The 26241-nt window shown below is 38.1% G+C and overlaps 1 protein-coding gene across 3 annotated transcripts in view; it reads left to right on the top strand.

The window, feature by feature from the left end:
- DBX2 (developing brain homeobox 2) overlaps window positions 1-7049 on the top strand; it is a 36719-nt gene extending 29670 nt beyond the window's left edge. For 2 of the 3 annotated variants that reach the window (XM_032248378.1, XM_032248376.1), the window contains one exon: window positions 6227-7049. In XM_032248378.1, the coding sequence (XP_032104269.1) occupies window positions 6227-6559 (333 nt within the window). In that variant the 3' untranslated portion in view covers window positions 6560-7049. The remainder of the gene's footprint in view (window positions 1-6226) is intronic. The other variant, XM_032248377.1, reaches the window with a different exon arrangement.
- The last annotated feature ends 19192 nt before the right edge of the window (window positions 7050-26241 follow it).

Raw genomic sequence — 26241 nt, 5'->3', positions numbered from 1 at the left:
TGCCCAATAAAAGGATCAGTAGTTCTCAAAGTTACTTATTTCTCTGGAGCCTTATGTTGATCCCCATCTCTGCAAAGAACAGCTGTGTGATTGGTCCATATACTCCCGGGAGGTCTAGTGATGGAACTCTCTAATTTTAGAGGAACTGTTGGACCTGAGAGAGGACATCAGGGGGCTCAGTAGGCCTGGCCTGCATCTCACTGATAAAAGAAGCTCCTGTAGTCAGAGGGGAGAAAACAGGTAGGTTTGGGAGCTTGGGGAGCCTCTGGATGAGTTGAAACTTGAAATAGGTGTTAAAAGATGGAAAGCAGTGGCAAGTAGCTAGGTTCCATCTGACAGGGCTCTGAGAAATTGTGAAAATCTCTGATAGTACATGTTGTGTTCCCAAAAAGAAACTTTTGAAAAGAGAATGCAATAGCCATATATAAAAATTATGGGGTGTGACCACAATCTCTCCTCCTGCCTCAAAACAACTATTTTCCTATTTGTATGCTATCTTGTGGTTCTTAACCATAGGCACATGGTTTTTCATAGCTAATGATACTATGTTTAAAATTTAGTGCTGCAGGAGTGAGTGCTTTTTGTCTTATTGAATTTGGTGGAGCATCTCAGAAGTAATTTAACATTTTCTTATTTGTGAATATATCCATTACACAAATATATCAATTATGCAATATGTTACACTGATTATAACATTATAATTATAACTTGTAAATATATCAGTCTTATTTGTAAATATATCAATATATCAATTACAGCATCTCAGAAGAAATTTAACATTTTCTTATTTGTAAATATATAAATTACAATATATCAATTGCATGGTATTTATTATGTAAATTCAATTAAAAAGGAAACCTATAAAGATAAAAGTGAAAACTCATCTTACTCTCCTTGAATCCAATTCCTTGGTTACTTCTGTCATTTACAAATGGCACTTGTTTGACTTTATTGACACATTGTGTATTATTTTAAAAATAAATTCATATGTGTGTTGTATATGCACAAACATATAATAACACAAACACTTGCATGCTTACCATGTGCCCTTACATTTGATGTCAATTAATCCTTACAAAAATCCTGTGAAATAGCTACTTTTATTAGCTCTATTTTACAAAGAAGCTGAGAAGTGTGTGTGTGTGTGTGTCTGTGTGTGTGTGTGTGTGTGTGTACATATATATATACATGCACACATATATATACATATACCTACCTACAAAAAAAATTATTGTGCAGGTATTTTGACATTTTCTGAAGAACAGTACACTTCACCTGTATATCCAGCACACAGATTTAGCAGTAAAAGCCAGAAGCTCCTCCAAGTATCCTCTCCCACTCACTACCTGCTCCTTCCAAGGGTATCCTCTATCCTAACTTCTAACTTCTTAGTTGTGCCTCTTTGTGTAATTTTATATAAATAGTATTATTCAGTGTGTAGACAAAATGTTGTATATCCATACAGTGGACTCTTATTTGGCCATAAAAAAGAATGAAGTAGGGCCGGGCACGGTGGCTCACGCCTGTAATCCCAGCACTTTGGGAGGCCGAGGCGGGTGGATCACGAGGTCAAGAGATCGAGACCATCCTGGTCACATGGTGAACCCGGTCTCTACTAAAAATACAAAAAAAAATCAGCTGGGCATGGTGGCACGTGCCTGTAATCCCAGCTACTCAGGAGGCTGAGGCAGGAGAATTGCCTGAATCCAGGAGGCAGAGGTTGCGGTGAGCCGAGATCGCACCATCGCACTCCCGCCTGGGTAAAAAAAAGAAAACCTCTGTCTAAAAAAAAAAAAAAAAAAAAAAAGAATGAAGTACTTACTGGTAATGCTACAATATGGATGAACCTTGAAAATATTATACTGAGAAAAATAAACTCAGTTACAAGGACCACATATTATATGATTCCATTAATTTGAAACTCCAGAATGGGGAAATCTATACAGACAGAAAGTAGATGAATCTGTGTAGGGTTGGAGAAAATAGGGAATAGAACAGAGATAGCTAAAGAGCATGGGATTTCCTTTTGAGGTGATGAAAGTGTTCTAAAATTGGTGATGGTTGCATTATCTGAGAATATATGAAAACCATTGAACTGTACATTTTAAACGGGTGAATTGTATGGTATGTGAATTATAGGTTCAATGAAGCTATTAACAAATTTTAAAAAATAGTATTCAGGATTATTTATATAAATAAATCACAACATGCTTCTTTTACTTAACATTATGTTTGTGAGAATCTTCATGTTGTGTGCAGTAAAAGCTCATGTGTATTCATTGCTGTGTAGTATTACTATTATGTATTATACCACAGTTCATCCATTTACTGATGGTGGCCATGTGTATTGTTCCCAGTTTTGGGCTACTATGAGTAATGCTACTGATCATGTGTATTGCTTGGTGGTTCTTCTTCCCATTTCAAATGTTACGGATTGCTTCCTTCCACGTCGGTACATACAGATCTGCTTCATTCCTTTTTTGTGTGTTTCTTAACAGATCATCATTTCACCATCCTCAATTTTAAGTTACTTCCAATTTTCACTATCACAAATTTTTATGCACTTTAAAAATATTTTGTAAGAGGAAGGTGTAAGTGGGATTTATGTGTTAAAGCGTATGTACATTTAAAATGTAGCAGATTAAAAATTCCTTTCCAAATATAATATTGTATCAAATTAGATACTGACACATGAAAATTTCATTCTTACTAACAAATAGTCCCTTTAAGCAAAACCTCCAACATTTATGGTTTTAAAAATGTCGCCACTCTCATGGGCAATGCTATTTGTTATTTTTCAATTTGAATTTTCCTAACTACCAGAATATGAGGGGCTTTTAATTGTTTTACTGGCCATCTATAGTCTGTGAATTGGCTTTTTAATGGCTGCATCTTTATTTTTTCTATTGTATTGTCTTTTTATTGATATGTAGCAATACTTTGGCTGTTAAGAATTTTGGAATATTACAGTTAGTAAAATTTTCTTGTTTCAAATGTTGCAAAAGTCCTTTCTAAGTTTGTGGCTTTTTTTTTTTTAATTGTGGTAAAATATGCATAGCAAAATTCAACATTTTTACCTTTTTTTTTGTTTGTTTTTTTGAGATAGAGTTTCACTCGTTGCCCAGGCTGGAGTGCAATGGCTCAATCTCGGCTCACCACAACCTCCACCTCCTGGGTTGAAGCGATTCTCTTGCCTCAGCCTCCTGAGTAGCTGGGATTAAAGGCATGCACCACCATGCCCAGCTACTTTTTTTTTTTTTTTTTTGTATTTTTAGTAGAGATGGTTTTCTCCATGTTGGTCAGGCTGGTCTCTAACTCATTACCACAGGTGATTCACTGGACTTGGGCTCCCAAAATATTGGGTTTACAGGCATGAGCCACCCTGGCCTCATTTTAACCCTTTTTAAGTGTTCAGTTCAGTGACATTAAGTACATGGACACTGTTGTGAAACCATCACCACCATTTATCTCCAGAACTTTTTTCATCCTGTAAAACTGAAACTCTGGCTGGGTGTGGTGGCTCACACCTATAATCTCAGCACTTTGGGAGGCTGAGGTGAGCAGATCACAATGTCAGGAGTTCGAGACCAGCCTGGCCAATGTAGCGAAACCCCATCTCTACTAAAAATACAAAAAAATTAGCCAGATGTGGTGCTGGGCACCTGTAGTCCCAGCTACTCAGGAGTCTGAGGCAGGAGAACCACTTGAATCTGGGAGGCAGAGGTTGCAGTGAGCCAAGATCACACCACTGCACTCCCACCTGGGTGACAGAATGAGGCTCTGTCTCAAACAAACAAACAAACAAAACTTAAACTCTATAGCCATCAAACAATAACTCGTCGTTTCCCTCTCCCACACCTCCTGGCACCCACTATTCATTTACTGTTTCTGTTAATGACTATTCTAAGGCTGTCATATGAGTGAAGTGATACGGCATTTGTACTTTTATACCTGGCTTATTTTACTTAGCATAATTATCTTCAAGGTTGGTTTATGTTGTAGCGTGTGCCAGAATTTAACTCCTTTTCAAGGCTAAATAATATTCCTTTGTATGTATACACCACATTTTATTTATCCATTTATCTGTTCCTAGACACTTGGTTGCTTTCCATTTTTGGCTATTGTGAATACGGCTGCTGTGAACATGGGTGTACAAATATCATTTAGATTTCTTACTTTTAGTTTTTTTGGGTAGTTTCTGGCTTTTTCGTGTTTGTACATAAATTTCTCATTTTTATGTAATCAGCTCTTCTTTATCTTTTCCATGTATCCTCTGTTTTATGTCATGCATTTGAAAACATTAGCCTCCCCAAGACTATTATGATAATCTCTATTTTCTTTGAAAACTTTTGCAGTTTTGTTTTTATATTCAGCTATTTGATCTATCTGGAATTTGATTTTGCATTTTTTGAGAGGTAGAACTTTTATGTTTCTCCCTAAATATATGCATTTGTCTCAACACCATTGATTGGGAGGAATCTCCTTTTATATTTCTTTTTCTTTGAGATATCACTTAACAAATATTTATAGATATACAGAAAAGCTAAGAGAAGAGGAAAATAACGAATGTGATGACAAGGGCAAGAATCACTAATGAGAACAAAAAACTGTTTCAGTGAAAACCCATTAGAAATACTTGGCATGCTTTCTAGGAGAAAATGCCCACTGCAAATAATAAATGAGTTCACAAATAGAACCAAATGCTCTGGTATGTACACATTAGTTCTGTTTTCATATGAAAAGCCTTAATCATGAAGTTGTAACTGAAATGACAGTCTTTCTCACTGAATTGCCTCAGGTGGATTTCTTTTGTTGCCATTTTGAACATTGCCAATCAAATTGAAAGAATGAAGAAATTGTTTTGCCAATCTGGAAAGACAACCTCAGCTAGAATTTGTTTCTTCACTGACAGAAATACTTGGTTGATATACTGTAATAATTATTTCTTCGGGTAAACATTTTCTAGTTGTTGTTTTAAAAATAGAAATCAACTAGATTGTTAGTGTAAGGATGTGATGCAATACACAGGAAAGAATGTGATTGGCTTTTAAGATTCCAGAAAACCAGTTATGAAGTTTTCAGCTCAGGCACAGTTGACTACACAGTATATAAAGTGGGAGGTTAGTAATAAAGACTGAAGTGGCATGGGTTGGGGAAAGGTCTGGTTCAAATTAGGAACCACCATCATAAACACTTTTGGCTTAATTACAATTAGTTGTTATTTATTAAGCCTAATTCTTGGAGTTTGATAAATCCTGGGAGTAATCAAGACTTGGAAACTGCATAAAGCCTGCAATTTATTAAAGCGTTACAAAATGGAATCTTAATTTAGTCTCAGAAAGCTCCTGATGAGGTCTCAATGTTTATAAGAGCCTGGGCCCTGGAGTCAGATAGTGGTAGATTCTAGTCTCAGTGCTTCCATTTTACTAGCTGTGTGACCTTGAGTTGGTTAATCTCTCCAAACTTCAGGTTTTTTTAGACATGTAAAATGAGGACTTCTTACAGCCATTGTGAGGCTCAAATTATAAAATCCACCTAGAATGCATAGCCTGATGCCTGGCACAACATAAACTCAGATGCTATATTACCAGCCCATACATTTCCTTTGAATAAATAATTCAGTACAGACTGGAGGATGTTTTAAAATATCTAAGAGTTAAATGAATTTTGAAAGCTATCACACTTACAAGGTGTAACCAATTTATCACAGTTGTTTTGTTTCAAATGTGTGTATGTGGATATTAGATTAAGATATTTTGGGCAGGGCTTGGTGGCTCACACCTGTAAATCCAGCACTTTGGGAGGCCAACGCAGGTGGATTACTTGAGCTCAAGAGTTCAAGACCATCCTGGGCAACATGGTGAAACACCATCTCTACAAAAAAAATACAAAAATTAGCCAGTCATGGTGGTGCATGCCTGTTATCCTAACTACTTGGGAATCTGAGGTGGGAGGATTGCTTGAGCCTGGGAGGTGGAGGTTGCAGTGGTCTGAGATGGTGCCACTGTACTTCATTCAGCCTGGGTGACAGAGATCCCATCTCAAAAAAAAAAAAAAAAAGGATATTTTTGAAGGAGCCCATGTGAAAAGCCACAAGGATTTTGTGAGGTTGGCTCTCATAATAAGGTATTCTGTAGAAGGGAAAGTAGAAGCAATTACAGTTTAAAATACTAAAGTGAAATAACCTGGAATAAGTGATCATTTTGTGCAATTATTTTGTTAATAGGTGAAAATTTGGTTTCAGAACAGAAGGATGAAATGGCGGAATTCCAAAGAAAAGGAAGTGCTTTCCAACAGGTGTATCCAAGAAGTAGGTCTTCAAGAGGATCCCCTCTCACGGTCTGCTCTGGGTTTCCCTTCTCCATGTCCTTCAATATGGGACGTCCCACAACAGCACGCAAGTCCAAGATGGAGGGAGAATTCTCCAGAACCATCAGAAAGACTAATCCAGGAGAGTTCAGGGGCACCACCCCCAGAAGCAAATTCACTACAAGGTGGCTTGTATTTATGTTCTGAAGAAGAAGCTGGAAGCAAGGGTGTACTTACTGGGGCCATCTGAATGGAAGCATTCCTTCATGTTAATTTAAAAGAACACTTACTAGTAACATTTGGACTCTAATGCCAGCTAGCTTGTACCTCATCAGTGCTTAGAGCCTAATGAGTTTGGAGCGATATATGAACTAATGCTTTAGAAAACCCACTCCAGTGTTCTCTTGTTTGGCCCTAGACTCAGGCTTAATTTGTAAATGGAATAGAATCTCCCAGGAAGTATGATGGAACTGAAAAGAATGAGACCAACAGCTGGCTCGGTCCCTGCTCTGAGTATGTGTATATGTGTGTGTGTCTCTATGGGTGTGTATATACATAAATATCCATGAAAATGCATTAGTAGAAACTAGTTTCTCTTTAACTATTGCATTGACCAAATTCATTTCCTTTTATGTGAATAAAAATACCATTGACAGAATGTTATTAATTTTTTGAAGATAATGTAAAATTTGGACTTCAGTGCAAACTGTCATACCCCAAAAACATGTTTTTAAAAATTCTCTATTTTCTGGCTTCTTTCGGTATCCAGCTGTAAGTGAATTTTAACACCTTAGCTTAGCAGTTCTCATCAAATGAACCACTGTTAGATACATACACTGAAAATATATATTTAAAATGAACCCAACAAGCAAATTAGAAGACTTTCTATATATAACTATTAGTGTCCTTACTCTCCAAGTCTTTGGACTTCATCAGGCCATTGTGAGGGAGATACCCATTTAACTAATAATTATTTTTTGATCTCTTCTCTGTAAAGATGGGCCTAGACCAGGGTTTGCAAAATAAAATGACTTTAAGAGCCTGTCAGGTAAATAGAGGGCATGGGCCACCGAAAGATATTTGAGCTAAGTAATTTTTCAAATACTGTATTGGCCAAACAGTTTGTGACCTCTGGCCAAAACTAAAGAAAGCTGTGGTGTCACAGTTCTTAGAATGTTTCTAACTAGACTTAAAACCACAATATTGACAGAATCAATGATAATTTCTGTTGGCACTTCTAGTTAAAGACTCAATTTTACACTTAGGTGGCATACACTTTATACATTAGGTTATTTTTACGTATTAACAAACACCACTCAGATGTTTTATGTTTTTTGACTACCCTGAAATAGTAGCTTTCTAAAATTGCTTTTCTGGTAATGATTTGCTTAGTTAATCCAGAAGTTTTTACTCCAGAACAAAGAAGAAATTATGTTTCACTTTGAAGGAAATGAAACAAAAATAGGAAATGATGTGGTATTGCATTAAACCCTTATCAATCTGTGGGCAACAAACACTATGAGAAGTTCATTAAGTGGCATTTTGTGAGTGAGTAAGCTGCATAATGATGGTGGCTTCTAATTTTCTGAACTCTGCTAGAGTCTGAGAAGTTAATGCCTTTTGAGAGTTTAGAAAAAATATTTCAGAAGATAACAGTTTTAATCAACAGCAGGAAATTATTTTCTATGAGTAGAATTAGACTTGGTATGTCAACCTGTGCCTTTACCACATGATCTTTTACTTAAAACTAAAAAAATACAAAAAATTAGCTGGGCATGGTGGCGTGTGCCTGTAATCCCAGCTACTCAGGAGGCTGAGGCAGGAGAATTGCCTGAACCCAGGAGGCGGAGGTTGCGGTGAGCCGAGATTGCGCCATTGCACTCCAGTCTGGGTAACAAGAGCGAAACTCCGACTCAAAAAAAAAAGGTCATTTTAGAAGTTTGCCTCAGTGCCTCATTGTGGGGAATGGAAGCAGGGATCTGCTGACAAAAATTTAAAATTTAAAACCTGTCTTAAAATGATTTATAGTATGGTTTCTATTCTTACAATGTTAACCTCATTTACATGTGTATGGTAATTCCTATGTGCTAGAGACTGTGCTACTAAGCATTTAGGGTGGATTAGCTCATCTAATCCTCATGGCAAGAACCCTATGATGTAGACAGAAATTACTGTCAGGATTCCTGTTACCCAGACAAGGAAACTTAGGCAGAGTGTGGTTGAGGTAATTATCCAAGGCCACTAGGTTAATAAATGGGATTTGAACCCTGTCATTCAAGTTTTGAATCTTGGAATCTTACCAACCATGTGGGGATTGCATACCAGTGTGATGTATTCATGCAGCTATGGGATGCATTGTAAGAGATACATTTTGGGGATTGCAGTGAGATTTATTAAAGAAATTGAGAGACTTTACCATCTTACTTGGGGAATGATTTTATCTTCAGTATTCTCTCTTCTATTAGATTTTGAACTTTAAGAAAATTAAGAAATTGCAAAATCCTTCAACTATGAAGCCTCTATAGAAAATAGTCCCATAGGATTGTTTAAGCATGATCACTTTTATCATGTAATTGTGTGTGTGTGTGTGTGTGTGTGTGTGTGTGTGTGTGTGTGTATATATATAATCACTCACTACTAAAATCCTAAATTGCTTATCTGTGATCAGCGTCTCTTGAGAATAACTTGAAAATCAAGTAAGAGAAACCTCTGTCATGGCCATCTGATAACACAGGTTAGGCTAATTGGTTCTTAAATGATATTCCCTTAGGGCCCAACCCGGCAGAGGCATCTCACTATAAGATTAGCTTGATATTCAAAGTGACAAATCAAGCTTTTAATTGTTTTCCACTTTGGAATATGTTAACACTTAGGAAGAGTATGCTTTAGATGGATATATTACTGGTACTTAGGAAACACATGCAAAGATATACACACATGGTACACATATGTACTCCTGTTGTGCTTTCACTTGCCTGAATAGCTGCAGAGAATGGCTGAGCCCCCTATCCTGTTGAAGGGTCTCCCTTCTCTTGTGCTCTGCTAACCATCCTCCCTCCCCCTCGTATACCTATGCATTTTTCTCTGCTATCTAGATGCAGACTCCTTTTCTTCACTTGATCATGTATTAGTATATTTGTTGCCTGCTTTCCAAACAAATACGGCTCTAGTAAGAACCAGGGTCATAGAAGCCTGGAGGCTGAAACATTTTAATTTTTAAAAAATTGTCAAATGGATCTTAAGCAGATGAGAAAAAAATGGTGGGCATTATCCCCTAAGCTTTCAGAAAGATAAATACTTGGCGCGGTGGCTCACACCTATAATCTCAGCACTTTGGGAGGCCGAGGCGGGTGGATCACAAGGTCAAGAGATCGAGACCATCCTGGTCAACATGGTGAAACCCCATCTCTACTAAAAATACAAAAATTAGCTGGGCATGGTGGCGCAAGCTTGTAGTCCCAGCTACTCGGGAGGCTGAGGCAGGAGAATTGCTTGAACCCAGGAGGCAGATGTCGTGGTAAGCCGAGATCATGCCACTGCACTCAGCCTGGGGAACAAGAATGAAACTCCATCTAAAAAAAAAAAAAAGATAAATACATAGTGTTGGAAATATAAAAACAGGTTAGGGATGACTGCTGGCTCTGGAAACCATGAAGACCATTAATGATCATTAATTTTTAAAGGGCAGTATTTGAATGGGGAACCCAATTATTTAGTACAGTGGTTCTCAAGCTTTAAAAGTGACTACCCATGAATATGCCATACCTTCCAACCAGTTTTGCATATGTGCTCAGATTTGGACATAACACTTCATACATACTGCTTCAAAATCCGTGCCACCTACCCCACCTCTCAAGAATCGTTAATATACACCTTTGTTCACTTTTCAAATACAAGTCACAATTAAATATGCTTGTCCAAGCCACAGGTGTTCTTTCTGTCCCACTTCACTTCCCTTTCTGATGCATTTCTTTAAAAACTGCATAGTCCCCAGTGTGCTCCATGACCTCTCCCTTGATGACTAATGGTCCATGAAGCCAATTCCACTGCGTTCATAAACTTGTTAGACCCTGCATTTTGACTATCTGAAATTCCCTCAAAATATTTTTTCTTCCTAAAATTCAACACTTACTGGGTACTATGTGTGAAGCTTTGTCCTAGCTCTATGTCAAGAAGCATGATGAAGAGCAAGGTTCTTGACCTCAAGGAGCTTATAATCTAGTCTTCTTGCCATGAAGAAATTCTGTGACATTTTCCATGCTGCTGGTGACAGGATCCAGTGAATTGGGGGCAAAAAATAAGCTTCTGACATCCCCGAAAACCTCATCTTCCATTTGCAGTGCAAGGTTCCTCCATGATCCACTATGCAGAAAAATGCAAGCTGCTCAACACCGCTGTACTTCCCCTCTTCCATTCAGACCACAGTGGACCCAAGAGTAGCCAGAAAGAGTCCAGGGAAGAATTCAGTAGCTTCCTCTTGTTCAAGATGTACCCTATTTCTATTTTCCTTTTCACCTTCCAAGTCTCAGATCAGCCTATACCTATAGTAAGTGGGAAGAGAGAAGAAAAAACAACGCAAGTGGAGAAAGTCAGGATGAATGTTCCTGAATACATACGGAACATTTTGCAGAATTATTTATATCCTTTACAAACCATTTCTGAAATAAGCAGCTACCCTAAAGACATAGCACTAGTCTAACAAAGATGGCCCTTAGCTTCCAGCTACTACTTGGATTCTATTACATTATTATTTCTGGTTATAAAGAAACACATTTGAAAATACAGCTAACAAAGTCATGTTCATATGTAATTCCACCATCTGGAGACAGCCAGCTTAGCTCTTTTGTGAAACGTTTTCAGTCGCTTTTTGAATGTACATATATATATACATATATATGTACATATATATATACATTCAAAAAGCATATATATATGTAAATATATGTGTCTAAACACACATATATATATATATATGTAAATATATGTGTCTAAACAAATTTGGACCATAGTGTATATCCAGTTTATCCTACTATTTTTGACTCAATTTTGTACATAGAACATTTTCCCATGTCATTAAAAATTACTTGAAACTTTTATGACAGCTGTGTAATATCGCCTTGTTGCTCCTTCACTTCTTGAGGTTAACCAGGGCGTGGATCTAGGAGATGATGCGGCACAGAAAGAATGATCGTGGGCTTTTGCACCATAAAGTACGCTTCAAAAGTAATCTGATGTTTATCATTTCTTTGAACTAAATGAAGCCTCAGCAAACATAAGACTTAGATTGAAAACTGAAGAAATTTGGGATTACACTTCTAATGGTGTAAATATAGTATCAAATACACCAAAAGGAGAGCCTCTTCCAAAAAGCCACCATAAAGCTTATCAAAACCTATTCCATCAGTTCAAAATTCAAGAGAGTGTACACAGTTGGATTTGAGTCCATAGCCAGCAGCAAACATAATAATGTGGGATAATATTCCTCTGTCTTATTGTGCTTTGTAGTCAAATTGATATATTATTCAGCTTTTTGAGTATGTATTATTGTCTACAAAGTGGGCAGAAGTCAAGCAAACTAATAGCGATCTGGCATCTGTCACCACTCCAAAGCCTGAGGTGATAAGTCTGGTTTGCCTATTTAGCCTAGAATCTCACAGTTGTTACATATTTATGGATTTTCTCTCCAAGTTGCTTAAAGAACAGGAGAAAGTCTGAGGATCAGAACATTCCAAGGTTGAAAGGGAGCTGTGAAAATTTTAATGTTATTTACACCTAAAGCAGAAATATCAAGTCCTTGATGTTAGTGAAAAGACAAAAACTAGGCATGCCAAATTTGAATAAAATACTGTGATATAATTAATCCATAATGTATATCTAATTCTTTCACTATGAATGCCATGTCAATCAAATACTGAATAGCCATTGTAGTGTCCTAGGTCTGTTGCAACAATTACCACAAATAACAGTAATTTTTTCTCTCACAGTGGTAAAGACACCTAAAATCAAGGTGTCAGTAGGGCCGTGCTCCCTCTGATGCATCCAGAAGGCTGCTTTTTCCAGCTGTTGGTAGCTCCAGCTCCAGGTACAGGCATTCTTTGGCTTGAGGTTGCACGACTGCATTGTTGACCTCTGTCTCCATATGATTTTCTCTTCTATGTGTCCTCCCTATGTGTCTGTGTCCCAAATGTCTTTCTCTTAAAAGAACACCTGGCATTGGATTTAGAGCCAACCCTAAATCCAGATGATCATATCTCAAGATTTCTTAGGCTGGGTGCAGTGGCTCACACCTGTAATCCTAGCACTTTGAGAAGCTGAGGGAGGCAGATCACCTGAGGTCAGGAGTTCGAGATCAGACTGACCAACATGGAGAAACCCTGTCTCTACTAAAAATACAAAATTATCCAGGTGTGGTGGCGCATACCTGTAATCCCGGCTACTCAGGAGGCCAAGGCAGGAGATTCACTTGAACCTGGGAGGCAGAGGTTGTGGTGAGCTGAGATCGCTCCATTGCACTCAAGCCTGGGCAACAAGAGTGAAACTCTGTCTCAAAAACAAACAAACAACAAAAAGAAGATTCCTTACTTAATAGCACCTACAAAGACCCTTTTCTCAAATAAGCTCCAATTCATATCTTCCAGGGCTCAGGACATGACATATTTTTTTTGGTGGAGGGACACTATTCAACCTCCTATAATCATGTTCTCCAATATCAGAAAAAAGGCTTAGAATGAGCAAAAGCAAGGACTTAGACTTTCTTGGCAGTCCTTGTCATGGAATTTGACTAATATTGCTTTGACTTCAGCTTTTGTACCAACCACGCAATGCACTACTTGCAGGAACCTTTGGAATATGTAAATTTCTGTAAAAATTTCCTCCAGTTTGGATTTCTGTCTATACTGGGAAAATTTAAGAAAATATAATGCTAATTTTTTAAAGCCCTCACATGGATTCCAGATGTTGACCATTTAATCCAAGAAGGCGTTTCCTTATTATACAAATGTGGTGCACATCAAAAAATTGGCATTGTTTAAATTATGACTCACACATGAACCATTGTTTTTTTGTAATGTAGTTATTTTAAGTGATTCATTAAATAATGCCAATATTTTGGACACATACCATATTTGTATAATGAGGAAACACTTTTTTTGCATTAAGTGGTCAACATCTGGGATCCATGTGAGAATTTCTTTGAAATTTGTAATAAAGACAAATTAGCATGGCATAGATTTTCTCAGAGATGCAACTAGCTGGTAATCAAAAGACAGGATAAACTTGGTACTATATTGTGATTAAGAAAATGGGATGTTGTTGACAGAAGCATCCAATAATGTTTACCATTTTGAGGATGGCATAAATGGAAGTACGGGGTGAAATGCAATAATGGGCTGTGTTAAGTCAGGGGTCAAAAATCAACTCGTGTACTCTCTTAGTAAGAGAGTAAGTTATTAAATACTTTCTGGAGGGCAATTTGGTAACACAAACAACTTGAGTTTACCTATGTGGTTTTTTTCTAGACAGGGTCTCTGTCACCCAGGATTGAGTATAGTGGTGTGATTATGGCTCACTAAAGATTTGACCTACCGGGCTCAAGTGATCCTCCTGCCTCAGATTCTGGAGTGGCTGGGACTATAGGCAAGTGCTACCATGCCTGGCTAATTTTAAAATTTTTCAGTGATAGGGTCCCACTATATTGTCCAGTCTGGTCTTGAACTCCTAGGCTCAAGATATCCTCCACCCTCCTGTCTATGCTTCCCAAAGTGCTGGGATTACAGGCGTGAGACACCATGGCTCATTGAACATGTGTTTGGCCAGCAAGCACATATTAAATGAGCATGACCTTTGAACAGACAACTCCATTTACTGGAATTTATCTTAAAGGAATAGATGTGGAGTTTTATATCCGAGGATGATGACTCTCTATGCGCGCGCGCGCGCGCACACACACACACACACACACACACACACACACACACGGCTTTGTTTTTAGAGCAATTTTAGGTTCCTGGGAAAACTGAGTGGAAGATACAGAGATTTCTCATATATCCTTTACTCCTGCATATATTTACCGCATCCCTGGCTATCAAAATCTCCAACCAGATTGGTATATTTGTCACAACCAACAAACCCACATGCCATATCATTATCACCCAAAGTCCATGTTCATGGTTAGGAATAATCAATATCATGAAAATGGCCATACTGCCCAAAGTAATTTATGCATCATAATGGCAGGATCAATTCACACATAACAATATTAACCTTAAATGTAAATGGGCTAAATGCCCCAATCAAAAGACAGACTGGCAAATTGGATAAAAAGTCTATAGGTATTTTTAATCATTGCATTTCAGAAATTTTACTTCTCTTTACATTATTTCATGTTATTCTCTTTTTTCCCTTTTATGAAATAGTAACTCTCTGTATGGTATTTATCTATGTCATGTTGTTTTTACCTTTATAATATTTGTCTTGATTTACCTCTACAAATTTATATCTTGAGCTTTTTAACTTTAGCACTGAAATTTATTGAGCTTGTATTGTGAGTTTCTCAGTCGTTTATTAACTTCATGATTCATTCAAAATTGACTGCATCTTCCTCTCCAAAGGAGCTCCATTTGTTATACAATTGGTCTCAATAAATGCACTACCTTCATCACAGACATCTAAATCAGAAACCTGGGAATAATCTTGAATATCTTTATCTGTCTATTTCTCTCTCTCTCTCTCCTCCATATAGTTTATTATAAAGTATAGTCAGCTCTACATCCTAAATATTTATTCATTTCTTTCTATACTGCATGTACTCCTTCATTCCAGGCCATCACCTCTTACCTGGAACAACATTTTAACTGGTCTCTCCATTGCCAATTAAAGAAGAGACCAACTAGCAATAGTCTATTATTTAAACTCTATACCGATCTCTCTAAAACAGGGATTGGTGTGTGTGTGTATATGTGTGTGTGTCAATAAATCTAATTTATAAATATTGCCCCATTGCCAGATGATGCTATTTCATTTGCTAATTTGAAGAGTGCAACAGCAAGGGATGATTTATCAATGCGAGTGCCACTCTGATGTGTAACTGCTGTTCCCAACTCCATGGATACCTTCTTATGCAGATGAGAACGTTCTATTGAATCTAAAGCATAGTTTAATTTAAAAAAAGTCATTTAAGCTTTACCTGCAGTCATAAACTTCAATCTGAAATTAAACATATATTTTCTTAGTATTTTTCTTCATAGTGATCTCTATCCCAGTTTAGTTATAATAAGAAAAATAGTTAATAGCACAGGTCACCACCCTAACTGCTTGCATATATTATCTCATTTAATCTTCACAACAGTTCTACAAAGTACATATAATTATCTCCATTTGCAGATGAGACAAGTGAGTCCGAGAGAGGTATGGCAAGTTGGTTGTTTCTTTTTTTGTTTAAAGAGACACAGTTTCACTCTAAAAACAGGGTTTTTAACCCTTGGCTTTAGTGGCATTTGGGGCCAGATAATTCTTTGTTGTGGAGGGTTGTCCTGTGCCTCACTGGATGCTTAGTAACATCCTTGGCCTCTACCCATGAGCAAATCCTCCCTCACCCTGGTGGTGATAAGAAAAAACCCTTCCAACCATTGTCAAATGTTCCTGGGGGAGTAAGAAGGATTGCCCCAAGTTGGGAACCACTGCCTTGAAATATTGATTTGATCATGTCACTCCCCTCCTACTATTTCAATATTTCCTTATTTAATTCATTCACCAAGAATTTGCTATGCACAGCTCTGTGCTAGTCTACAAGAATATGAAGGTGAACAAGTTAGACGTGGTCATGGCCCAAGAAAGTTGTATTCTATTTCAGTGAACAGACAATCTCAGTCCACAAAAAAATATAAGTTATAATAAGCTCTACAAAAAAAAAAGGTTGGGCTGGGGCAAAATTTATTCTGGATGATATCATTTCAGGTCCATCCTGGAGGACGAGAAGAAGCTAGATATGCAACGAGTGGAGGGACGAATGTACCAGGTAGAGGAAAAATCACGTGCAAATGTTTTGAAGTAGAAGAGCATGCTGTGTCTGAGGAACTGGGGCAAGACCTATGGGGATGAGTGTTGGTCAGCGAGGGGGAAGTCTACAGCAGGGGTTTTTCGGGCTCAGTTGCAGAAGGTATAGTAAGGGGTTTGGATTTTATTCTAAGTGAACCACACAGCCATGGATGGGTGAAGGAATAATCTTATTTTAAAAATCACTTCCTGCTATGTAGAGGATAGAGTGAAAAACGATGGGCAGGAAAGAGAAGGGAGACCAAAATGGGAAATGACAGTGACCTAGACAAAGCTGGTAGCATACTAACTGGGAAGAAATGGACATATTTGAAGTAGGTTTTGAAGCTAGATTCAGTAGGTCTTTCTGATGGCTTAAATGTGATGGATGAGAGAAATAAAGCGATCAAGGAGATCCTGAGGCTTTTGTGCTAGGAAATCAGATGAGCAATGAGGGCATCTACTGAGATGGTGGAGGTATGGGGGGTTTGGATTAGAAATTCCATTTTGGACTCATTAAGATGGTAAGAATTTCAACTGGACATTGGTTAAGGTTGGTGATGGGTATCTGGGGTTGAGAAGACACATCCATACTGGAGATGTTAACTTGGGAATCATAAAAATATAGGTGGTAATTTTAGTTATTGGAGGGGATTTTATTTTTTTTAAAGTGTAAATAGGAGAAGAGGGCCCCCGGAGTGATTCTGAAGAGCACCAACAAATAGAGTTTGAAGAAGAGACAGCAAAAGAGGCTCAGGAGTAGCAAGTGAGGTAGGAGGGAAAGTAATTGTGTCAGGAAAGTAAACAGAAGATTCTTTTTTTTCTTGAGATGGAGTTTCACTCTTATTGTCCAGGCTGGAGTGCAATGGCCCGATCTTGGCTCACCACAGCCTCCGCCTCCCGGGTTCAAGCAATTCTCCTGCCTCAGCCTCCGAAGTAGCTGGGACTACAGGCGCGCGCCACCACGCCCAGCTAATTTTTGTATTTTTAGTAGAGACGAGTATGGTCTCAATTTCTTGCCCTCATGATCCACCCGCCTCGGCCTCCCGCAGTGCTGGGTTTACAGGCATGAGCCACCGCACCTGGCAGAAGATTCTTAAAACAAAGAAGTTAGTCTCTTCTGAATTGCTGCTGAGAGGTAAGATAAGGACAGGAAGAAGTTATTTGAACTCGACAAGAGAGGGAATGATAATAATTGACCAAAACAGTCTTAATTGGAATGGTCGGGAGGGAAAACCAGACTGGAGTGGATTGAAGAGAGAATGCAAAGTAAGAAAGAAGACACTGAATATAGAAAAAGTTGGAAGAAGTTTTTCTGTGAAATGGAGAGATAGAGTGGAACCTGGAGAGGTTTATGCAAAGAAGTGAGACCTTTTCTTTAAGTTGGGAGCTAGTTGAGAATATTAGGATAACAACGGAATGATTTAGTTGAGAAGAAATGATGATAATGAAGGAAACAGAGAAGGATTGGATCAAGAGCCGTTTGGAGGAGAACCTTCTTTAGAAGGAGTGAGCACGTTCTCCCCGGACTTGTAGAGAAGAGTAGTGCAGAGGCAGGTTTGTTGGCAGGTGGAGGGTGAGATGATGAATCTTCCCATTTATGGCTTCTCAATGAAGTATGAAGTAAAGTCATTAGCTGAAAGCAAAGATGAAGGCTGAGGAGGGGTGTGGGATGTTAGAAGAGGAGATAGATAAAATGAGAGGCAGTAGGGGAGTGAGTCTCTTAGAGAAACAGAGTAGGATTTCTGGATCTTACTGAGTACGCATTTGTGGTCTGTGATGTTAATTTAAAGTGAAACAAGTAAGTCTACATGAATGATATTTCTCTACCAATGTTCAGCTGTCAGTACATATATGAGGGAGGCAGATTGATAGTTGGAGTTTTGCTGGGACAGTTGTGTGGATGGATAAAAGAGTAAGGGAGCTGAGGGTCTTCGGAAAGAGTGTGATGGTAGTGGTAGATCATGGAATGTAGAGTGGACAAGGGAAGAGATGAGGCAGGCAGGGGCTTATTGTTAGTGAGAAGTGATGGGATTAGTGTAGTGAGTGCCTTGGTGAAGGTGAAGGTTCTTAGCTGTGGGAATGCAGAAACAGGTGATCTGGTAGTTAGACTGTATATCATTTGAAATTAAGATTTTAGAATTAATACAATATCTAGTGTTGATAAAGTCTAGGATGGGACCATGGGGAAGGCTGAAAGGTCATTGGAGATAAAGAGGTCAAGGAACTGGAAGATTTCATATTGCTTTTATGATGAAGTCTAAGTCCTTTAACAGAGCCTACACAGATATTTATGAAATGGTCATCACTTAATTCGAAACCCAACTTCATCATTCGCCACCATCACTTCACTCTAAACTTTTTTTTTTTTTTTTAGCATGTTTTGCTCTTTATATTCTTTATTGCTTTAAGGTCTTTGCTTATGTTTTTTTCATTCTGCCCAGAACACTCTTACCTCATTGCACCTCATGGCACCCACCTCAGTAGTCCTGTAGATACACAGGGGAAGAGCATTTCAGGCAGAGGTAATAAACAGTGTTAAGAATTGAAGAGTTTCTAAGAGCATATAGGTACAGATACTGATAGGTGGGAGTTTATATGTTATGCTCGTAGGACAGCAAGAAGGCAGTGCTACTGCAGGGGTGTGAACAGCAGAGTGTAGTAAGAGATAAGGTGAGATAAGAAGAGGTGAAAATTATTTTAAGGTCTATGGCTTTTATTCCCAGTGAGGAGAGCAGGGAGTGATGTGATGTGTTTAGATTTTCAAAGGGTCACTGTGGCTATTGTGTTTAGAATAGACTAAAAGGGGAAGGAGGGAAGCGGGAGGTCCAGTTAGGACAAAAGTGTGGCAATCCATAGAGGAGATAATGTTTGCTGGGATAATGGTATCAGTAGTGAAGGTAGGGAGAAGTGAGCAAATTCTTGATATATTTTAAAGATAGGCCTAAATGTTTCCTGACAGAATACTGGGGTATGAGAGAGAGAGGGGTCAAGGATGACTCCAAGGTTTCTCCCTGGGTTCATGGAAGTATAGAATCATCAGTAATTGAGATAGCGAAGTTTGTGGGTAAGTTGGGTTTTAGGGGGATGAGATTAGAAGTTAAATTTTAGACAAGTTGAGTTTGTGATGTCAATGAGCTGTTCAAAAGGAGATGTTGAGTAAGTAGTTGTATGTGCAAACTTGGATTTCCGGAGATTCCTGCACTGGAGATAAACATTTGGAAGTTATTAGCAAATAGGAGGCATTTAAGCCTCAAGACTGTATGAGGTTGCCAAGGGAGTGAGTATGGGAAGAGAAGAAAGGACGACTAATGGCTGAGCCCTAAGAGTCTCCAATTTCAGGAGGTCCAAAAAGAGATGAAGAACCAATAAGAGACTGAGAAGAACCAACCTTTGATATCAGAGGAAAGCCAAGGAGGATTTTTATTCTAAAACCCAAAAAGAAAGTGATAAATCAGAGGGAGTAATCAACTGTGTCAATGCTTATAATAGTATTGTAAGATGGGGACTTAGAAATGACCATTGGATCTAGCAATTTGCAGGAGACTGGCTAGAACGGTTTCAGTGGAATAATGACTATGAAAGCCAAACTATAGAGAGAGTCAGAGGAGAAGTATTGGGGGATAACTGTGCAATTTTACTACAAAGGGACATAGAGAAAGAAGCAGTATTTGCAGAAGAGGTGGGGAAAATCTTATAAGAATTCTAATGGAATGATCCAGCAGAATAATATAGAAGAGAAAAGAGGCCTCTTAGAAAAAAGAAGCTAGAAGGGATGGGACCTAGTGCACAAGGACAGGGACTGGCTTTACATAGGAGCACAGGTAGTTATCTACAGTACATGTTTGAAGGCAGAGTGGGTGCACATGCTGGCAAGTGGAAAAATGTGGCAGAAGAAGCCTGGGTAAGTTCTTAATGCTTAAAATTTCTCAGCGCAATAGCAAAGAAATCATCAGCTGAAAGAGAGGATGGGAAGGAGGTAGTGGAGGCTTAAGTAGACAAATTGATGTGAAATATTTTCTTGTAGAGTGTAGTGTATTAACAAGGTTTTAAATATATACATATATTTGGATTAAGCTTGTTAGTGGTTTTGCCAAATATTTATATACATATTAATTTGGGGTTTGACTTGGTTACTGAGAATGTCGTGATAAACATTTCACTGTAATAGAGGATTTGCCAAGTTGCTTGTGTAGTTCAGTCAAATTTTGCTTTTCATATTCTGAAGCTATTTTATTAGGTACGTGTAAGTTTAGATTTATTATATATTTGCAGTGAATTGAATCTTTTGTAATTATGTGGCAAATTTCACTTTATTGATGCTACTGTGCTTACAGTCCCCTTTGCTACAACAGCTTTTTTTAGGCTGACAATCCATAATTGTCTTTTAACTTTTTTAGGTCCTATGTCTTAGAATGTTTATGGTAAACAGTATATAGCTGAATTTTTGTTTTTCTTAGTCCAATCTGGCAATCACTGTGTTATATTTATCACAATTCTTGATATATTTTGGTTTATTTCTTATGGGTTGCTTGCCAATTGCTGCTCCTTTCTAAGCTCTCTCCACTGTGTGGATTTTATCTTTTTTTTTTTTTTTTTTTTTTTGCAGATTTTTAGCAGCTCTTTAATACTCTGGATGTGTTTAGGTCGCTGTCTCATTTTATGAGTCCTGCCTCTCTAAGAATAAAACCAGAATACTTGATTCTCAACATTCCCTTTTGTAGCTAGGACAAAGCCACGTGACCTGGATTTTCCTCATCACATTCACCTCTGCAAGACTTCTGTGGCTCTAGTCTCAAGATGAATGGGCAGAATCCATTTTACTGCTGGTAGTGGAAATACAAGAATCTGGACTTTGATGATGGCAGAGGGTACTTGGCTACTTCCCTCACATGATGGCTGCAACATTGAGCAGCAGCAGTAGTGACTTCTTCATATCAGACCAATTCTAGTGACTGGAAACTGGTTTTCTACCCCTTCCAAAGGAATATGAGTTATCTCAAATCATTTCTCAAAGACTGCTAGCTACACACCAAAATCCATATTCTCCTCTTCTTTCTGGGGCAACAGGTAGGCAACATTTCCTTGTCAGCCTTGCAGTTTGGTGTGTCATGTGTCTGAGTTCTGGCCAATGGAACATGAGTCACTTCCAAGCCTAAGCCACATACACCTCCCACACGTGTCCCTCCATGCTCTTTTCTCTTTTACAGAGTGGTTAGAGACCACCTTGGTGAACTTGGAAGCCCTGTATTGAAGACTGCAGAATCTCTATCAACCAGGGTCCCTGAATGACTGTATGGAGAAAGTCACTCTTTCCTTTTCCTGTTTAGCAGTGTAAGATGTTCATTTGGTCATTTGGTCTCAGAATATGTACTTTTCAAGCTCCCAGATGATTGTGATGCTTCACATGCATAGCCCAGCATTGGGAAGCCACAGATTCTGACAAGAGCAGGGCTAAGAAAGACAGGGCTAAGCTTGGTGAGCTCCACCTATAGCACTAAAGAGAATTGTCAGTAAAATTTCCAGTTAACATCTGAAAGAGTGGTGAGGAATTATAGACTAGCAGAAAGATTGTGAGACATCTGTAACATTACAGCTTTATATCTCTTCTTATTCATTATTTGTATTTTTCTTTTTCAGTTTTCCTGTGAAACACTTAGATTGAAAAACATCTTTAAGTTGTCATGGGCTAGGAAGAAAATTGTGTATAGGTTGGGGGGTGCATATAGGGAAAGGATGCTGGAAAGACTTTATGCCACTTTGGAATTAGGTTTGGAAAATAACATCAAATACAGTGGGTGTTGGTAGCTGTTTTAAAGAAAAATGGAAAGCAGGTTGAAATTCATGGACTTGTTGGCAAAAGGAAAGGGAAGCATGAGAACTATCCTATATTTCACCAGGGTTTCAGTGGAGGTGATAAGAATACTATGGATGTTACAGAACTTCACGGATACCTGTGACCTGTATATGGGGCCAAACCTGTATGGAGCAAAGAGAAAATCCACTGCCCAGATTCCAAGTTAATGGTGGAATGTACTCACTGGACTCTGTTGCCTCTAAGGTGGATCTCTGAGACAAAAGTTTTACTGAAAGCAGAAAGAGAAAATCAGAACTTTGGGAGGTAGTAACTCCAGAACTACCTCATTCCTATGGATTGTTTTAATTAAAAATAAACAACTACAGTTGCCATGGGTTTCACAATTCAGTTGCGCATTTATTAACCAAATACATGTTGATTATATGAGTCAGGCATTGGGTTGTGTGGTAGGTAATCTAAATAAGATAAGCAAAGTGGGATTCCTGATCACAACAAACCTAGGAGGTTTTTAAGACTCTCCTTTAAATGTAGCCCTTAGACTTTCTGAAGCCATTCAGCAATTGGGAGGTCTGAAACAAAAGTTTTTGAGGGAACAGATTTTCAGTTATGGAGCTTCTTGGAGAGAATGGTCGTGGTGGTGGTGGGGATATATCACTCTGCCTGACATGAGAATAATAGCAGCAGGTTTGATTTTTGGATGAAGTCTGGGGAAACCCTCTCAATAAACTAGGTATTGATGGAACTTATCTCAAAATAAGAGCTACTTATGACAAATCCACAGCTGATATCATACAGAATGGGCAAAAGCTGTAAGTACTCCCTTTGAAAACCAGTAAGAGACAAGGATGGCCTCTCTCACCACTCCTATTCAACATAGTATTGGAAATTCTGTCCAGGGCAATCAGGCAAGAGAAAGAAATAAAAGGTATTCGAATACTAAGAGAGGTAGTCAAATTGTCTCTGTTTGCTGACAACATGATTTTGTATTAAGAAAACCCTATCATCTCAGTCCAAAAGGACCTCTTCAAGGAGAACCACTCCTCAAGGAAATAAGAGAGGATGCAAACAAATGGAAAAACATTTTATCTTCATGGATAGGAAGAATCAACATCATGAAAATGGCCATATTGCCCAAAGTAATCTATAGATTCAATGCTATTTCCATCAAACTACCACTGACATTCTTTACAGAATTAGAAAGAGCTATTTTAAATTTCATATGGAATCAAAGAAGACCCCCTAGAGCCAAACAATCCTAAACAAAAAGAACAAAGCTGGAGGCATTACACTACCTGACTTCAAACTATACTACAAGGCTACAGTAACCAAAACAACATGATACTGAAACCAAAAAAGACATATAGACCAATGGAGCAGAACAAAGACCCAGAGATAACACCACACATCTACAACTGTCTGATCTTTGACAAACCTGACAAAAACAAGCAATTTGCAAAGGATCTCCTATTCAGTAAATGATGCTGGGAAAACTGGCTAGCCATATGCAGAAAACTAAAACTTGACCCTTATACAAAAGGGTCCTTACATCTTATACAAAAATCAACTCCAGATGGATTAAAAAATGTAAAACCAAAATCCATGAACACCCTAGACGAAAACCTAAGGAATACCATTCTGGACATAGACATGGGCAAAGACTTCATGACAAAAATGCCAAAAGCAATTGCAACAAAAACCAAAATTGACAAATTGGATCTAATTAAACTAAAGAGCTTCTGCACAGCAAAAGAAACTATCATCAGAGTGAACAGGCAACCTACAGAATGGTAGAAAATTTTTGCAATCTATCTGACAAAGATCTAATAGCCAGAATTTACAAGGAACTTAAACAAATTTACAAGAAAAAAAAACAAACAACACCATCAAAAAGTGGGCAAAAGATATGAACAGACGAAGACATTTAAGCAGCCAATAAACATGAACAAAAGCTCAACATCACTGATCATCAGAGAAATGTAAGTAAAAACCACAGTGAGTTACAATATCACAGCAGTCAGAATGGTGATTATTAAAAAGTCAGGAAACAATAGATGCTGACCAGGCTGTGGCAAAAGAGGAGCACTTTTACAGTGTTGGTGGGAATGTAAATTAGTTCAACCATTGTAGAAGACAGAATGGCAATCCCTCGAGAATCTAGAAACAGAAATACCATTTGACCCAGCAATCCCATTACGGGGCATATACTCAAAAGAATATAAATCATTCTACTATAAAGATACATGCACATGTATGTTAATTGCAGGACTATTTACAATAGCAAAGACATGGAACCAACCCAAATGCCCATCAATGATAGACTGGATAAAGAAAATGTGGCACATATACACCATGGAATACTATGCAGTCATAGAAAGGAATGAGATCATGTCCTTTGCAGGGATATGGATGAAGCTGGAAGACATCATCCCCAGCAAACTGACATAGGAACAGAAAACCAAATACTGCATTTTCTCACTCATAAGTGGGAGTTGAACAGTAAGAACACATGGACACAGAGAGGAGAACAAAACACACCAGGGCCTATTGGGGGGTGGGGGATGAGGGAAGGGAACTTAGAGGAAGGGTCAGTAGGCTCAGCAAACCACCATAACACACATATACCTATGTAACATTAAAAAAAGTCTGGGGAAACCTCAAAGGCCAGACCGGCACACTTACCTATGGGTTCCAATGGGTAGGTGACTAAGTGTCTTTGTCCACACACTAACACAGTCACTCTTAACCTGTTTGAGAATCTGTTAAAAGCTATGGACCCTCTCTCTAGATCAGTGGTTCTCTTGAAGCATTTGTAATGTCTGGAGACATTTTTGATAGTCATGATCAAAGATGCTACTGGCATCTAGTAGGTAGAGCCCAGGGATACCGTTAAACATCCTGCAATGCACAGGACACCCTTTACAACAAAGAACCATCTGATTCTAAATTTCAGTAACGTCAAGGCTAAGAAACACTGTTCTAGATAACAGCCTGCCAGCATGACACACAAAATTCTGAACATAATTTCAGGGACTTCCCCAGGCCTATCCATGGACCCACTCTGAATGCATTGATCCCAGGTCAAAACACCCTGCTGAGAGGCTCTAGCTAGTCTCATTTCAGGAAGAAAGACAGATGCCTCCAAGCTTTATTTCGAACAACTGAATTAAATTTTAGAAGGGTATCAAAAATGTGTTTAATGGTGTAGATTCTTTGAAATAAAGCACACATTTTTATAAAATTTTTCCCTTTTATTTTCAAATAAATGTATATTTTAAGTCAAACATGATACAGATGTCTTTGATTCATATGCTAGTATATTAAGAGGTTATTTTGAATGGATCATTTGATGTTAGCAAAGTTGGGTGAACCTTCTTTTTAGTAAGTCCCAAAAGGGTCATTTAAGTTTTAACGGTAATAGGTCATGTTTTTCCATTAGGAAATTCACTAATGTGGGTTCAATTCATGTTCATGTATGCAGTCCCATCAGGATTTGGCGAAAACAAGCAACTCCTTCCTTATTTTATATCATGCTTATCCCATATGCAAATACTTGGAGAATGACTTAAGTGATGGCTAAGTGGAACTTTGTTCAATTATATTGCCAATAAAATTTAGGCAAAGTTGTAACTGCTGCCTCATTAAAGCAGTTGAAAATCCCAGGAAATGGTGTAAAGTTCTTAGTTGAACAAGTGTGCTAATAACTTTCATAAAAGTCTCACTAATTTGGAATCCATTAAACTTTCTGCTGCGGTCTGGGGATTCATTAAAAAGCTGATGATATCAGCCCTGCCTATACATTAAAAAGCATATTTTATTGATTACTCAATAATGTGCTCTGACTTCAGAAATGTTTTATTAAATACATACTATTTACTATTTATTGTTCTGAGATTAAAAAGTGAACGGGTTTAAGAAAAACACACTTCACATCATTGAGCAATCTTTATATTTTTATGCCATTGAACAACATAAATGCCACTCCTTATGCTTTTAACCTTGGTTTGCGTATGTTTTTGATTGAACCTGAAGGCGTATTGTTTGTACCATTTTTTCCCTCTGAATATGAGCTTAAAATCCTAGAA

Source organism: Sapajus apella, unplaced genomic scaffold, assembly GCF_009761245.1.
Source record: "Sapajus apella isolate SASKATOON/1434 unplaced genomic scaffold, GSC_monkey_1.0 scaffold66, whole genome shotgun sequence".
In the NCBI taxonomy this organism is placed as follows: Eukaryota; Metazoa; Chordata; class Mammalia; order Primates; family Cebidae; genus Sapajus; species Sapajus apella.
The sequence above is the reverse complement of the archived record's forward strand: the minus strand, read 5'-3'. Positions and strand labels throughout refer to the sequence as shown.